The 15,275-nt window shown below is 38.8% G+C and overlaps 1 protein-coding gene across 2 annotated transcripts; it reads left to right on the top strand.

The window, feature by feature from the left end:
• Positions 1-230: 230 nt before the first annotated feature.
• Positions 231-15,032, top strand: CUNH3orf14 (chromosome unknown C3orf14 homolog). Of its 2 annotated transcripts, none has more exons than XM_009284392.1 (5): positions 231-286; positions 1,930-2,011; positions 2,747-2,870; positions 7,637-7,711; positions 10,643-15,032. In XM_009284392.1, the coding sequence occupies exons 2-5, from the start codon at positions 1,959-1,961 to the stop codon at positions 10,784-10,786; spliced, it is 396 nt and encodes a 131-aa protein (XP_009282667.1). In that variant the 5' UTR covers positions 231-286; positions 1,930-1,958; the 3' UTR covers positions 10,787-15,032. The 2 variants fall into 2 exon arrangements, with proteins under 2 accessions (XP_009282667.1, XP_009282666.1); XM_009284391.1 differs by lacking the exon at positions 231-286 and adding an exon at positions 522-582.
• The last annotated feature ends 243 nt before the right edge of the window (positions 15,033-15,275 follow it).

Raw genomic sequence — 15,275 nt, 5'->3', positions numbered from 1 at the left:
ACACCGGGGCTCGACGGAGCCAATCAGCGCCTACGGCTCCGCGCCCCCCCTCCCGCCGCGCCCGGGCGGGGGGCGGGGCGGCCCCTGCGGCTAGCTTCAAGCCGTGGCGAAGGCGGATCCCGACCTCGCCTGATTCCTCCTACCGGGGCTCGACGGTGCCAATCAGCGCCTACGGCTCGGCTCCACCTTTCCGGCCGTCTCCATGGCAGCGGAGGGGGGGAGGTTAAGGCGTCGTGGAGACCATGGTGGGTGGTTGCTTTCCTTTTCGAAGCCGGCGAGGCTGCAGGTAAACTAGGGCTGCGTATTTATTTATTTTTCTTTCCTGCCTTCTCCTCCCTCAATCCTAAAGAATGGTACATTCCGACGGGCTCGCAGATCCTGTCCCCCCCCCCTTCCAATGGTAGGGCTAAGGGCGGCTCCTGCGCGCCCCTTCGCGCGCGCCGCCGCCCGCTGTGTGTGCTTCCCCCTGAGGCCGCTTCGCTCCCGCCTTTTCAAGGGCTGCCGGCCTGAGGTGGGAGCGCCCGTCCCTTCTGCCGCCTCTCGGCCCGGGGTGCCTCCCAAGGGCTTCTGACGAGACCGGGGGTGAGCGTGGGGCTGCCGGCGGGGGCTTGCCCGCAGCGGCCCAGCCCGGCTTGCCTCACGCCTTGGCAGCCGCCCAGGGAAGCTGCGTGTGAAGCGACTGGCCCGTGGTGCTGCGGGTGGAGGATGCTCGCACTGGGTGCTTGTTTATTGCTACTGTTTGTAAGCTAGGCTCCCCTAAAGAAAAGAGGTGCGTGCGTTTGCGCTCCCCGTGCTGTAGTTTCTCCCGTTGCCGGTAAAGGCGTTGCCTGATGAGCAGAGATCTTGCCCGGTCTCGCACACAGCATGAAGTTCCCCGGCTGAGGGGAAGCACAGAGGGGATGTGCTCCGTATTAAACGAAGGGGAAACATTAGCAATAGGGCAGTTGTATAGAAGTATTTTTCAGAGTGTGGTGAAACCTGCATCCCTAGAAAATGGCCTCTGCTGAAGTTCGAGTGCACGTGTAAATAACTTGCTTCGAAGTCACATGCGAATCTCTTGACAGAGAGGAGGCCTTTCCTAATGTTCTCGTATCTCGAGAAGATCTTTTAGTTCTCGCACCCTTCAACATTGTGAACGTGGCAGGTTCTTTTCTTTGATTTTACTTAACGTGACAACAATGCAGTCACTTCTGAGGTGAAAAAATATTAGACTGTAAAACACTTTCAGCCTTCTGAAAAGTGCCGTAGGATCTCGATTTGCATGCAGTGGGCAGTTCATCTCTTTCATATCTCAAAAAAAGTCAGTAAGATGTAAACAATTTAAGCTGTGTATCCCATCATGTACTGTGTTACAGTACTGAAGAGCTGAGCTGGAGAAATTTTCACTTAATTTTTCAAGCGCTCAAAAATTTAACTGGTTTAGTAGCTTAAGTTATTTAGTTTAATCATGCCTGTACTTAAACATAGATCAGGACACTGCATCTGTGAGAGGTAGTTATAAATGGTATTTATAAGTATAACTGTGTTCAGAGTAACGTGACAAAAGCCAGAAATCACTAATGTAAACAGTAATACACAAATTATGCAAGCACATAGTTTGCCTGTGTGGTTGTAAGCATCTGAAACTTGAGAAAACTCAATGCTACATCTGAAACTTGAAAGTCAAATTTTAGTTCTGTCATAAATCATTAGAATACAGTAGGATTTTCCTAGAACATATTGTGAACATTAGTAGTGTGCATGTATTCAAAGCATAATGTAACAATGTCTTGTGGTGAATATTAAAATTTATAAGCAGGTTATGTGTAGATAGCTGATACATGAATACCATGCTTGCAACTTTTTAACATGGAGTTGTTTAATACTGGAAAGCGTATGTTCATGTATGTCTTTGGAAGATTTTAATTTCACTTGGTTTTCCTTTAATAGAGTGACAAAACTGGGGCAAACAACTGAAAATGTCATCCTATTTGGCTCAGGAGGTTCACCTTGCTAGAAGACATGAAGAGATGTAAGTAATTGTTTCAGCGCTGTGGCCTGCCTCACAGCAGTTTGTGTTGTGGTCTTCCGAGACCTCCCTCACTGCACGTGGCCGTCCTGTGAACAGTGAATCTGAGCTCTGTACAGAGCACAGTGGTATTTCAACAAGGGGTTGGTGTTCCAGGAGGTGGCACTCTTCCTTCATGAACTATTGGAATTGGCATCCTTGATTGCCGTTAAGGGTATTTAGATTGATGAGGTTTTTGACTTCCAATGGTGGTACTGGTTTAAGATCTCCATTGTTAACCTCCTGTCACCATTAAATTCCTATTTGGGGAAGGTAATTGGATTCTCTCACTCTACGCCTCAATTATAGAATTGCTTCTTTGTTGCCCTGAAAACTTAGATTGTGAAGCAAATACAGTAATGATTCAGAAAAATCTGCATTTCTTATAACAACTAGTACTTGCCAATGAGCGAGAGTAGTACTGATCAAGTCACCCCGACCCACCCTGTCTTCCCTGTTCTGGGAGATTCAGTGCTTCTAAGCACCTTAGCATATGAGGACTGCTGGTTGCAACATTATAGCTTCATACAAGCACAGCAGGTGGTGTCTGCCTGTACCTTTTCCCTCCCCCAGCACACCCACCCTACAGCCGGCTTAATTAGCCCCATAGTTTTGAGAAAACTGGGTAAGGTAAAAAGGTTATTTTCTAGCTCCTGAGCAAAATGTTCTACCCACTTAGCAAAATGTTTTCCTTTGTAGACTGTCTCAGAGATCAGAGCTGCTACAGCAGATGGAGACTTATCTAGGAGACAAAAAGACTAAAAAGACATGGCAAACTCAAGCAGCTGATGCAGCTCATAAAAGGAATGCAGCACTTTTAAATGTAAGTTTCTGCAACTACCAGGGACCGCATTGAAATGTCATGGTTATGTAGCTTAGAGAATTAAAAAAAAAAGTGTTTGCTCTATAGTTATTTGAATTCTCCTATATACAGTTCCCTCTTCTGGAACTTGACCAAAAGTATTAAATTACAAGTCTTTATTATCTGATGGCATCACTACCTATTTCCCATGCCCTTATATGAGCCTCATGGTGGCAGCTGCTACTATCTTTCTTTTTTTTTTAAGTACATGTAGAGATGCAACACATGCTATTACATGTCTGCCTAAGAGAACTTAGTCTGACAAGACTCACAGCATCTTTACACTGTGATTCAAGGTCCAGGGGTGTGTTTGGAAATAGGGGCTGACCAGCCCATAATGCTTTTAGTCCAGGGTAAGAACTATTCTCCCACTATGGCTGTGTGAAGTTGTGGAAGACGTTCTCAGTTTAATGTTTTTCTTTAAAGAGGTGTAGAATGACTTCAAGAATCTTACTTGCAAGTCTGTAAAAACAGTATTTGGTGTTTCTGGCTCTTCTTAGTGGTGATACTGTTAATAACGTTAACAGCTGTTCTACATACCTGTTGTCATATTTAGGTAAGATTTGCATTTCTTAGGTAAATTCAGCAGAAGTATGAGAATGGGCAATTAAAAAAATCCAGGTTTGATGGCAGGGACTGGAATGCTAAAACCTCTTCCGGAGCCCCTAGCTTAGGCATCTGAGTTTGAAGAGATTGCACTTGACCACTGACATGAGCGTGCATTTGAAAAATGTTTGTCTGTTGTTCAGGAAACAGCAGAAAACCATACCTCTCGTGCATTTTCTTTAAACCCTTACTTACTAAGGGTCCGTATTGCATGTATTGTGTTTACTGAAACAATGTTTTACTCTAGAAAATTACAAGATTAATTTGTGTCACCAAAGATTTTTTGTTTCTTCGTGCAGAGCCCGGTCACGATTTAAAATCTTCACATTTTGGGTGGGTATAATTCTATTGCAGGCCCTCTTTGTATTTAAATGGAAGCTATAGTTAAGGAGTGGCAGACGAGGCAGAACAGTTAATCAGGGATGCCTTCTTAACTGTTCTGTGACAAGGATGATTTTTTAGCTTGGACTCTGGTAAACTGGTGCATTCTGGGCTGGGGCAATCAAACGCCTCTGTAGTGGGTACAGACAAGTGTAGGTGCTTCAGAGGGAGGCTGGGGAGAGGTGGGCGGCTTGTTTATTTTTTCCATAGTTCATGCCCCATTGATTTAATAATTTCAGCCATTATGACTCCCATTTTCCATATGCTTTTTATAATTTTCTAATTTTTAAAATAAATTTTAATTTAGTTCATGAATATAGGGGTTTTATACAGTATTTGTGTTTTATTAATGCATTCTCAATTAACATATACAGGCGAACATAATAAATGCAGGGTATATTTCTGCATGCTGAAAGCTTGTATTGGAAATGTTAACAATAGCTCAGACATATACAGAGTGTAAATATTTTTGCAGTTAAACAGATATTTGCCATCTTCTGTCACATCCTCAAAATTGTTCCTTTCAAGTGTCAAAAATGTTGGTGTTTGTACGGAAAAAAAGCAAAAACATATGTATCAAAACAAATTCTGTTGCAGGATAAAGTAGCATAAATCAGTTTAAATCTATTAATTTTATACTAGTTTTAACAGGCATGCACTCCTGCAGATGCTTTCTGATAACAGAAGAAAACAGGAAAAAAACCAAATCTATGCAGAATAATATATGAGAAGCTTGAAAACAAGACTGATTAATGTGCCAGCTTCAGAATATTGTTCCTGATACCAGGCACTGTACATTTCACAGTTACCATGTGGAGAGTTGTTGATTTGGCCTACTCAAAAATACATGGACATGATGAAGTGTTATTTTTTTATTTGCATTTCTGTTTTTCTGCATGTAAGCAAAATCAGTTGTTTTCAGTATGTGATCATAGCGAAAGACATTTTTCTTTCTCTGTGCTAGTTGATATTTATGCACAGGAAAGCATTTCAAAATTAATTTATTTACTAATCAGTAGGAAGCAAGGAACTAAACATTTTTTTAATTGAAATTTTAGCATTATAAGCACTTGTTCAGCATTTTAACATAATTATCACTGATGTCTTTAGAGGGAGACTGCAGATTAGGGAAATCTGTATCGTTTGGTACTTACATAATGTTGTAATAAAAGCAGAAATTAGACTAGTATTTATAATCTAATTTATGACATTTGTTTGTCAGTAATATTTCTTGTGTTTAGCAATATGTATTACTGTGCAACAGCTTATAACATGAAATAGAAAATAAAGAAAATGCTACATAGTAGTTAGTATTGGGAAGGTAATTTAGACCAAATTTGCTTTCCTTCACAGGCATGTAATTCTAGAATTATTTAAGTGGGATTCTGCCAGACTGATATCAATATAAGTGACAGCTGAATTTGGTCCCCTAAAAGTGATGCATGTGTCATGCATTCCATTTTACCTCTGGGGAAGGGTCTTGAATTGTTTTTGTTCCAGTCCTTGTGGTTTTAGGGGAAGCGTTGTAAGATGCTCTCTTTTTTCAGTACTGTGACATATTAGATTTGCTGTTTTTTCCAAAGAAGTTTACACTGCTGACGTATTTATTTTTATATTGATGGCGGGGATTTTTTTTTTTCCTACAAAGCTTACCAGCTGTATAGACACACAAGAAGTGCCATCTAATCTTTCAATAGTTCCAGTTATTTTCTAAAGCATACTACACCTTCCAGCAAAAATTTCTTTCACTGTCTGTCATTAAATCAGTATTCTGAATGACAATAGACTGCACAACATACAAACTAGAATGAGCAACGAAAAGACACATCCAATATCTAGGCTATGCCAAAGTGACCTTCTCTACTAAACATATATGCACAACTGCTGTCTCCTTTCTTGCCTGAAAGACACTCATTTCCTATCACCGTAAACATTCCAATGACTTAGCTGAGTATATAAAGAAATAAAGATCTTGATTGATATTCTTCCTTCCTGTGAAAATTCCTACAGGAATTAGGAAGAAGGAATCAGAAAGGAGGAAAATCCTGTGGAAGAATATGAAGTGAACATTACTGATTGATCCTCCTTTTCAGTGTGGTGATAACTTCTCCAGACTTGGTCTGAGCCATACCGATATGAGCTTCATGTGGTGCTATTTGTGGTGTCTCTGTTCTAAGTACATGCAACAGAGAAGTTCCTTTCTTAGGTTAGTTAAGTCTGTATTGTCCTCTGTTATTTTGACATTGTGACTTCAAATGGCTTCCATCTTTGCCCATATTCCTCCCTTACGTTTATCCCGTTAGTCTTTTCTCACCTGAAAAGGGGCAGCCACTTGCTACTTCCGAGGATTTGGATAAATCTGAGACTTAGTTTGCTCTTTCTCAGACATCCTTTAGCTTCCTACAAGGGTATATGCACTTCACTGTAGAAAAGGGAGAACAGTTTTGCTTGGATTTGGTTTGTACTTAAGTACAAGAGAATACAGTCATGCTGTAAAAGGAATTAATGAAATAAGATGAACACTGTAAATTGAATGAACTGAGTGTATCTGTATCACTAAGTTGAACTTTGGCTAACAGTAAGGCTGGTTTTTGCTTTTATTAATCGTACTTTACTGAATTTGAGTCATATTTTTCAAACTAAACTTCAGTCGAGCACTGTTTACTTATTGATGTATTCAGATTGGCTATTATTCAATACGAGTAATCATGTTTGGTCTCTCTTGTGGATATGCTCCTCCAGAATCTCACTCTTCTTTTCAGCGGCAGTGGTGGTGAATATTTGGGAAGTCCCTTTGGGGAATTTCCTCTCTCATTTAGTTTTTCTGTTGTACTCTTCACACCCGCTCTCTGCTCCCAACTCTGCCATCTGCTATACTTTCTTTCCCCCTCCACTCTGTTCAGCTTTGGCTTCTTCACACCCCACTCCCACGTCCCTTTCTGTCTCTCTTCATCTGCCCACCACTCAATCTCTTCAATGTTTGGGTATGGAACTAAGCCCACAAGAATGGGTCAGAACTTTAAAGGGGGAGGGCGGTTACTTTGGGGGGATGTTTTGATTTGTTTGTTGCTGTTGTTTTTTGGTTGTTTCTTTTTTTAAAAATCTATTTAGGCCTTTGTGAGTCCAGCACACATCCACTGGAGAAGCAGAAACCCAAATACTGATTTTTTTTATAAGCAAGCTATGTGAGGTGCATTGTCATCCAAGTTTGTCTGGTGAACAGCTTGCTGCAGCTCTACATTTTTGTGCACATGTTATGCATGCATATTAGCAAGTCATCTTTGTCTTGAGGAGTAAAGATCTTGCACATAATTTGCCTAGTTACTTTACAGTTACAGTAGCTAGAATACATACTTCAGTCTTCATGCAGCACAGAGAAAACTGTTCTGTTCCCCTCTATTTTCTTAAGTTTTATAGAATAGAATTTAACTGTAATTTATCCTAGTGTCCAGAGAGAATAATGGTGTTTTACAGCAACAGTCTTACGTGGTCATGAAATTTATTCTTGTATCAAAAAGGTACAGCAAACATATTTAGAAACTGTAGGATGTTCATCTTACTAGTACAAGGTGGATTTCAGAATGACTAAACAGAAAGATTTGAACTTTAGTGTTGTTCTTTGAATGCTGTTTAGCTGTAATGAGTTTATTTAGTTAATTTAAATGTCTTTATGTGAGTGTGCATTTTCCTTTTAATATTCCCAGAGTTTGTTTTTAAAATGTACTTTGCCTGTGTTTTAGGATATAGAAGCAGCAGAAAAAAAGCTGCAAGAAAGAGTGTATTTACTTCCACATCCCGATACTGTTAAGTTAGAAGTAAGTCCTAGAACACTGTCTTTTCATTTGCTGTTTACCAAATAATTTGCCTTTTTTCCCCCCTGAAGCATGTTCTTAAAGTGAAAATAATTGATTTTAAAATCCAGTGACTGGTATAGCCAAAGGCCTGTGTACTGTGTAGCAAGCTGAACCTAAATTCTGGGGCAAGGTCCCTAGATTCTGGAGCATTCTGGTGGAAATATTTAACAGCTTTCAGATCTATACAAAATATATATTCTATTCTATTTAAAAATGAAGTCAAATATAAAAATGAATACTGTGACTATCAGAAGATTACTGTGTTTATTATTTCAGAGGTATTTAGGTTTTTTTATATGGTCATCCCATTTTCAGTTTGCCACAGATTGTCATCTTTCCATTTCAGGGTCAAGAGTTATCTGCATGAACAGAGAAATTTTTACTCCTCACAGTTATTTTATGGTTGTATGGGAGCTTATGAAAAGTACTGCTACAGCAGGAACACTCTATTTTTACTTCTCAACCTGTAGTCCCTAAAACATTATTTAAAGATAAAGATTTTGAACAGCAAGTTACTCTGAGAACTGAATATTATCCTGATACAACGTAACAAGTTTAGTTCCCTAGTCTCAAGACTGTTTTATCAGTATTATGCAGTGATGAATGAATGATGAGGACAGAAACAGTCCTGGGAACAGGAATTGGAGCACAGCTCTTCCTGATGCAAACTATCTCAACCACAAGGCCACTGAGTCGGATTCCCGCTTGTGTTTCTTGCACCAGTGGTTTGTGGGTTCTTTGTTGTATGGTGGCTTAGTTTCCACAGGCATAGTAGCACAGGGTGTCCCACACTAGTTTGTGTGCTAGGGCACTGTCAAAGGAGGGGAAAGGTACGGATTTTAGTGCTGTCAGCCTGTGAAGAGAAGTGTATTGTACATTAGTTTCACAGCTGCTGGGCAAGTGTTGTAATGCTTAGGCTATTACTTAAATGAGAGGCATCACTTCCTGTTCTGGTTACTGTTAAAAGTTTTTGTCTGTCATTGCATCCTGTGAATAGCCTACTCCTGTCACTGTGATAGGATGCACACTGAGTATGCCCATTCAGGGATTTTTTTTTTTAGGGATTTTAGGCAAAAGGGTACATTTTTTTCCTGGATACCTGTACATCTTGAAAGATGCCAAGCTTCTAATATTGAACCTATTTTGACTGTGTTCAGAAGTAGTTTCAGACTCCTAGAGGACTTTCAGGGCACCTCTAGAGTTGTTTGAATCAGTTTTGGACTGCTTCTCCCTCTGTTCTGTGTTAGGTGTTAAGCTGCTTGCGGGATGTAGACCGAAGTCCGCACAAATCAGAGAATGCAGAGCAATTGCTTATGGCTGCAGAGATGCCTACGCTCTGCAGCAGCGGTTGAATTTTAGAGAGAACAGAGTTACTATTTGAAGGAGAAGATGCTATTTCAGCCTTTTTTTATACTTCTGAAGAAGAGTGCTATAAATAGTGGAAAAAGAAAACTTTCTTTCATGGTACAAAATTCTTGTGCGTGCTTTGTTCCAAAACACTTCTGAGCATATTTCACTCAGCCATATATGTGTCTGTATTAATATACTTTGAAAGTTATGGCTATAATGGATCCCCAGCTTGCTAAGTCAGAGTAGTTTTGTGTGACAGCACATATGCTTGTCAAAAAAGATTCTTTGAGTAAATCTGTTGAAGACAATATTTTTGTAAACCTGCAAGAGCCATAGTTATATCTGAGTTACACGTAGGGATCAAAATGATTAGCCAGGAATCTAATGCTCTGCAGGGAGATGTTCAGTTTTGTGGTACACTTCTTCTACATTATATACTTAAACAAGTAAAGAAAAAAAGGCTCGATACATATGTACCATAAATGTTTTCTACTACAAAATTACTTTTTTCTGAATGGACATCAATGTCTAAAAATATGTACACTTACATTGGTGGATGGATTAAAGTGTTGGCTTAATATAGCTCTTTGATCACAGTATTTTGTGGAAAAAAAATGATACATGGCACTTAAAATTTTCTTCAAAATCCTACAAACAACAAAGTTACCCTTAGGATACCAACACAAAAACGATGAATGGTATGTCCATTCCACAGATAAAACAGAAGTTACATTTATTACTCAGAGGCACAGGGTAATGCAGAGAAAGGGTTAGATAATCCATAGTGGTTTTCCTAGACCACAGGATAAGTATACAGCTTTTCTTTTTTTTTTTTCAGTTGTGATCCAAATACCGGAGCTGATTACTTCGTCAGTGATTTATCACATCTAAAGTTTTACTTAAATATTTTGAACTACATTACTGCAATCTTTTCTAGGGTAACCAATTTACATAACACTTTTCGTTTATAACATTAAACAATTCTTTTCACTTCAAAATTAAATTCCACTAACATACGTACTTAAAAATAAAAGCTGCTTTTGGAAAAGTTTATTATTATGGAAAATATTTTATTAAAGGTACTGTGAGAGTCTAAACTGTTGCTTACCACAAGAGGGCACATTCAGTCACTTCACAGTTCCTGCTGCAGAATGAAATCCTTCCAAGCTGGTATTTTGTATCGTACAAGAGATTTGAAATTTCTTGTTGAAGTACGTTGTTCTTTTCTGAATTGCTTCACTCATAAGGCAAGGTTTAATAATGCATTGCGTATCTATATTGTTTTTAAGTGGGTTGACACAGATTTTGAAATTAAGTTTATTTTTTCTCACTTCACAGTTCCTGCTGCAGAATGAAATCCTTCCAAGCTGGTATTTTGTATCGTACAAGAGATTTGAAATTTCTTGTTGAAGTACGTTGTTCTTTTCTGAATTGCTTCACTCATAAGGCAAGGTTTAATAATGCATTGCGTATCTATATTGTTTTTAAGTGGGTTGACACAGATTTTGAAATTAAGTTTATTTTTGATTATATCTTTCTCAGACTCTCTATTGGGCATCAATTAAAGAATCTCTTCCCAAGTGGGAACAGTTTCTTTTAGGAAGAGCAGAAGTTCCTATTGGTTTTAAGAAAATGAAAACTGCAAACCAGAACGTAAGCTACCCAGAAGAAGATTCACAAAAATAAACACTCTAGTTTCATTTTATGTTGTAATTTATGGCTTAAGCAGACAAGATCATCCAGATCAGGCAACAGAATATCATGCCATTAAATTGTAATGTAAATTATTTAAATGAAAATTAACCATATTGGATAATTTGCTTCCATTGTCACATTGTATACAATTATTTTTATTCTGTAGTAGAGAAGCAATCCTCAAAGTGGCTTTTAGGATCAAAAGTGAGAAACACTGGTGTATAGAAACCCACCAAGGCAATTGCTTTTTCAGTATGAGAGGAGTTTTAGGTTATTTTTAATTCTCTGCTTCTACATATAAGTGCGATAAGTTAAGACAGATTCATGCATTATCTTTCTTCACTGCAGTCATCTGTGCTGTATGTCTCTGTGGATGAGGGAGAAAGGAGGAATTTACCGTTAACAGGAAAGGCAGGCTGTTTGAATCAGAGAGAGTAGCCTTGGTTTAGCACCAGGAACCTGTGTAAAAACCTTCGTGAGAGCAGTTGTAAAAGGAACACCTTGAATTTCCGCATCTTGCTTTCCCTGATTTTTGTCATTGCCACTGTCATTGCTTCTACACCTTGCTCCAGTAACCACTGCTGCTTTCTCCAACCTCCTGCTGCCTACTTTGTATTTCCTGTCTAATGGGTGGGTAAAGACAGGAAAAAGTAAACAAACCTCTAGGGATTTTTGCTACTTCTAGGCTGCTCTTAATGCTATTTTCTTTATGTTGACATAATCTACAAGTGAGAACTTATGTTTAGGCATGAAAAGTTTGAAAGAAGCAAACCGAAAGGTAGCTGGCAGTGGCTGTCCAAGAACCAAGCATATATAGAAGTTGTGGAGGTAATATTTTCATTTTCAGCCATTGAACAGCTCCTCAGCTTCCTCCTACAGAGGTGCAGTATCAGTGACCTTTGGTTGTACAGTGGGCTAGCTCGGTATGAAAATTTCACTGCTCTAGTGCAGTGCTTTTTAAAGTATCGGTTAAGGGGAAGAGCCTTCCAAGGAGTGTGACCTGGCCTGCAGAAATTTAATCCTTCCTCAGCAAAGAAAGCCTAGAAAAAAAAAAATTTTTAAAATTAAGAACCTGGACTTGAGTCAATATATTGTTAAAATTTAATCTCATATGCAACAACATACTGAAAATTTCCTGACCTGAAAGTAGGAGAAGAAAATTTTACCTCTGCCAGTGTTTGAGGATATGAAAATGTAATGATTACAAATTTTGCTAGGCTACTAGTGAACTGATCGATGCATCTCCATGCTACATAGATGTATTTTTTTTTTATAGTAGGGATGTTTTAATGACTTTTATTGAAACTGAGGTACTTCTTAGCAACATTTCTCATAAATGTCCTGACTGCTTTGGATCTGGGCACTAAAAAGCCTGTGTTCATTTAGTTAATTAAACATAGTTAAGTTATTCACTGATTAGCTGTTCATGGGGAGTTTATGGTCCAGTCAGAACTAAAGAATTAACTTCTAGCTGAGAACTATAGGAAGTCTGGGTAATCTTTAAGAACCAACATCTGCAGATGCTGTTCGTGAAATTAGGCACTCAGTTTTGTCTGAATTTAAATTAGCTGAAGAATCACTGACACAATAAAATCAAAACTTCAGCTGCGATATAAAATTGTTGTATGTTTTCAATGGGAATACTAAGAGTTCATTTAAAACTTTTTCTATTGAAGTGTCCATTAAACTGATAAGTTTTTACAGAAACTGCCATCTTAGAAATATCCTGTTGAGTGGGTGTTGGTGTTTGTAACAATAACGTTGTTTTCATAATATGTGATGGCAGATTAGCACGCTTCTCTGCAGTGTTGTTAACAGTTGTAATTAAGGAATAAACAGTAAAGGGTGTCAGTCCGATGACAATTTCATCTATAGTGTCACAATACAAAATGTCACAAAATATTAGAACTGTTATATAACTACAAAAATATCAAATTAGGCTTTCATCTTACAAGCAGAGAGCTTAAAAAAAACCCTGGCATAGAGACCATTGCAATTTTATACCTACTCAGTGTTCTGTCACAAAGACAACTTGGTAATATTTTCTTCTGTAAGATCACAAAGCGGTTCTCAATCTGATTTAGCAGGAATGTGTATGGTTCTTAGAGTTGTAGAGCTCAAATTTAAAAAGCAAATAATTGGAACCCATTGAGCAGACAAGAAGGGAAAAGCTATTACAGATGATGCCCAAAATGAAGGGATGGGTGAGCAGTTAGTTGCTAACAAAGGCTAGGATTCATCCTGGTCTTTGCATCCAAAGGGAAATCACTTAAACTAAAATCTGGGCCCCTAAGTACTTTATATGTGTGAATAATCTGGGTCTTTATCTCTTTGGACTCCGCCTGGGACACAATGCAGATGCTCACTATCTCCTTGGCCCTTTTGATTTCCCATGGAAGGAAAGCGAAGTGTGTGAACTGTGAGGGCATGGCAGCTGGATGGGTGAGGATTTTGTAGCGTGCTGTGAAAGGCACCTGCAAGCAGTGTTAGTGTAGTTTTTGTGCTGCAGTTAACTGCTCAGATACTGTGTTTCTGACTGTTTTGTTGTTGTTGTTACTGGGCAAAGAGATTAAGATGAAAATGAACTTATCTTCTTTTCAAAGAAGGAAATTACTTTTTTTTCCTGCAGCATAGCTTTAGAAGCAATAGGACAACTAGTGCCTGGAAAACTATATAGGAACATGTCCAGAAACGGATAAAACGAAGAGAAACATTTAAAGCAGGAATGTGTATAGGTGACTGCTCTCAGAGACAAGGGCCTTCATGTTGGCCTGTGGTCTGATATAAATAAATGCAGTTGCATATGGCTGTGAAACAGCACAGCAGTAGGGGCAGGGAGGCACGCAGCAGGGCCATTAAGGTACAGGAGCGAGCGTTTCCTGATTTGGCACAGACCTCGGGGCAAGCAGTGGCAGGGAACATAATTATATGGTATCTCCTGCTAGATTTGTTGAGTGCACAGTTTAATTTACTGTGGCTGAGCTAGCTTGCCACTTGCCTTTCTATAGATACAAATTTGGGAAAGCAAATGTTAGTTAAATGTGTTTAAAAAAAAAAAAATTAAAAAATCCCTAGAGCTGATTGATACCGATACGGTTTAATATTGGCTTAACTGAGATCCTGAATGAGTATTCTTCTATACTCATGAAAGTATAGAAGATAAAGTACTATATATACTATTCTCACCAAGTCAAGGCTGTTACTTCAACCATATTGATTCTATGCAGTTATACCCCATCTTATCCCGAGCTTTTATATGTATAGAAATATAAAATATATATATTACGTTATATATGTATTTTGTAATTTCCTACCTATCTTGGGTAAATGTTTGTTTTCCTTCAGAACATAACCTGTTACTCTGTGTTCTTGACTTGCTGCTCGCCCTTTTGTGCTAAAATAGATGTATACATAAACTGCAGTGGTCCCAAGAGCCTGTTGCTTCTTGGGCTTTTCTGGTGGGTGGGGGAAGGCAACTGGGAGAAGAGCAGTAAGGAAAACCAAAGGTTTTGCCTGTTCGTAAGTTAATCTTTGAGTATCTTACAAGAAGAAATAATTAATCATCCTTTTTTAGGTTTATGCACAGCTGAGTAACCGCAGTACTAACCCAGGAGCACAGCCTGTTCACCCATCTTGTCACCTCTACCATCACATTCCCGAGCTTTTTACTTTCTCAGTTATTCTGGCTGTGGGGGCAGTAGCAGAAGGCATGTTAGTTTTCCCTAGGATAAGAAATTTCTTACTCTGCAGAATCTTTCTCAAGCCTATTAATTTCATTTGAGAGTACATATGAAATAATAAGGTGGTTTAGAAGCGTGATATTTGACACTTACTATGGTATCCTCTTGATTGTATTTATTCAGGGTCATGTTTTCAGAGCTAGATTTTAGGCTGAGCTTACAGTTCTTCATTCCTGTCTTTTTCATTCACATGGTCAGGGATGTAGATGCTCAGTTTGAGCCTGTTGGTACTGAAAAATAGGAAAACCAAATTTGAAATGGAATGTACTTTTAGAGGTTACATCTGAAAGAAAACATTATTTACTCCATAATGGTAGTTTTCATAATATTTTAATAGTTGTGTTCAGATACAACTTGACCTTAAATATCGCCCCAAATGCAAGCTGTTTTTTAACATATTTGTAATGCTAAGGTCTTCATTACTGTAATATTGTGTTTGCTCAAGGATTATAATCCACGGATATACTGTGTTACGGTTGAAATAAAGCTTTGATCCTGTAGTCGCTGCCTCTTGGATTTCAGCGTTGTGTTGCATGTACGAGTTGGATGTAAATTGGTGCCTGCTGTAGCCAAGCGTGTGGACAGTGAGTACACCGGCGATAAATACTTTGCTTAGGTACGGTGTTTATTTTCCTCTGACACTGATCTGAAATATTAATCTGCTGAGTGAAGATTAGAATCTCAGAAGTTTATTGCTGAAAAATCCAAATGTAATGAATCCCAGATCGATTATTGGCACT

This window comes from Aptenodytes forsteri, unplaced genomic scaffold, assembly GCF_000699145.1.
Source record: "Aptenodytes forsteri isolate BGI_AS27 unplaced genomic scaffold, ASM69914v1 Scaffold53, whole genome shotgun sequence".
NCBI lineage: Eukaryota > Metazoa > Chordata > Aves > Sphenisciformes > Spheniscidae > Aptenodytes > Aptenodytes forsteri.
This window is presented reverse-complemented; position numbering and strand designations above follow the sequence as displayed.

Bases quoted from the DNA above. Each gene is read 5' to 3' on its own strand.
- CUNH3orf14 (XM_009284392.1), top strand. From the start codon at position 1,959: ATGTCATCCTATTTGGCTCAGGAGGTTCACCTTGCTAGAAGACATGAA. The intron at 2,012-2,746 runs GTAAGTAATTGT...TTTCCTTTGTAG, and splicing joins GCTAGAAGACATGAAGAGAT to ACTGTCTCAGAGATCAGAGC. The intron at 2,871-7,636 runs GTAAGTTTCTGC...CCTGTGTTTTAG, and splicing joins GGAATGCAGCACTTTTAAAT to GATATAGAAGCAGCAGAAAA.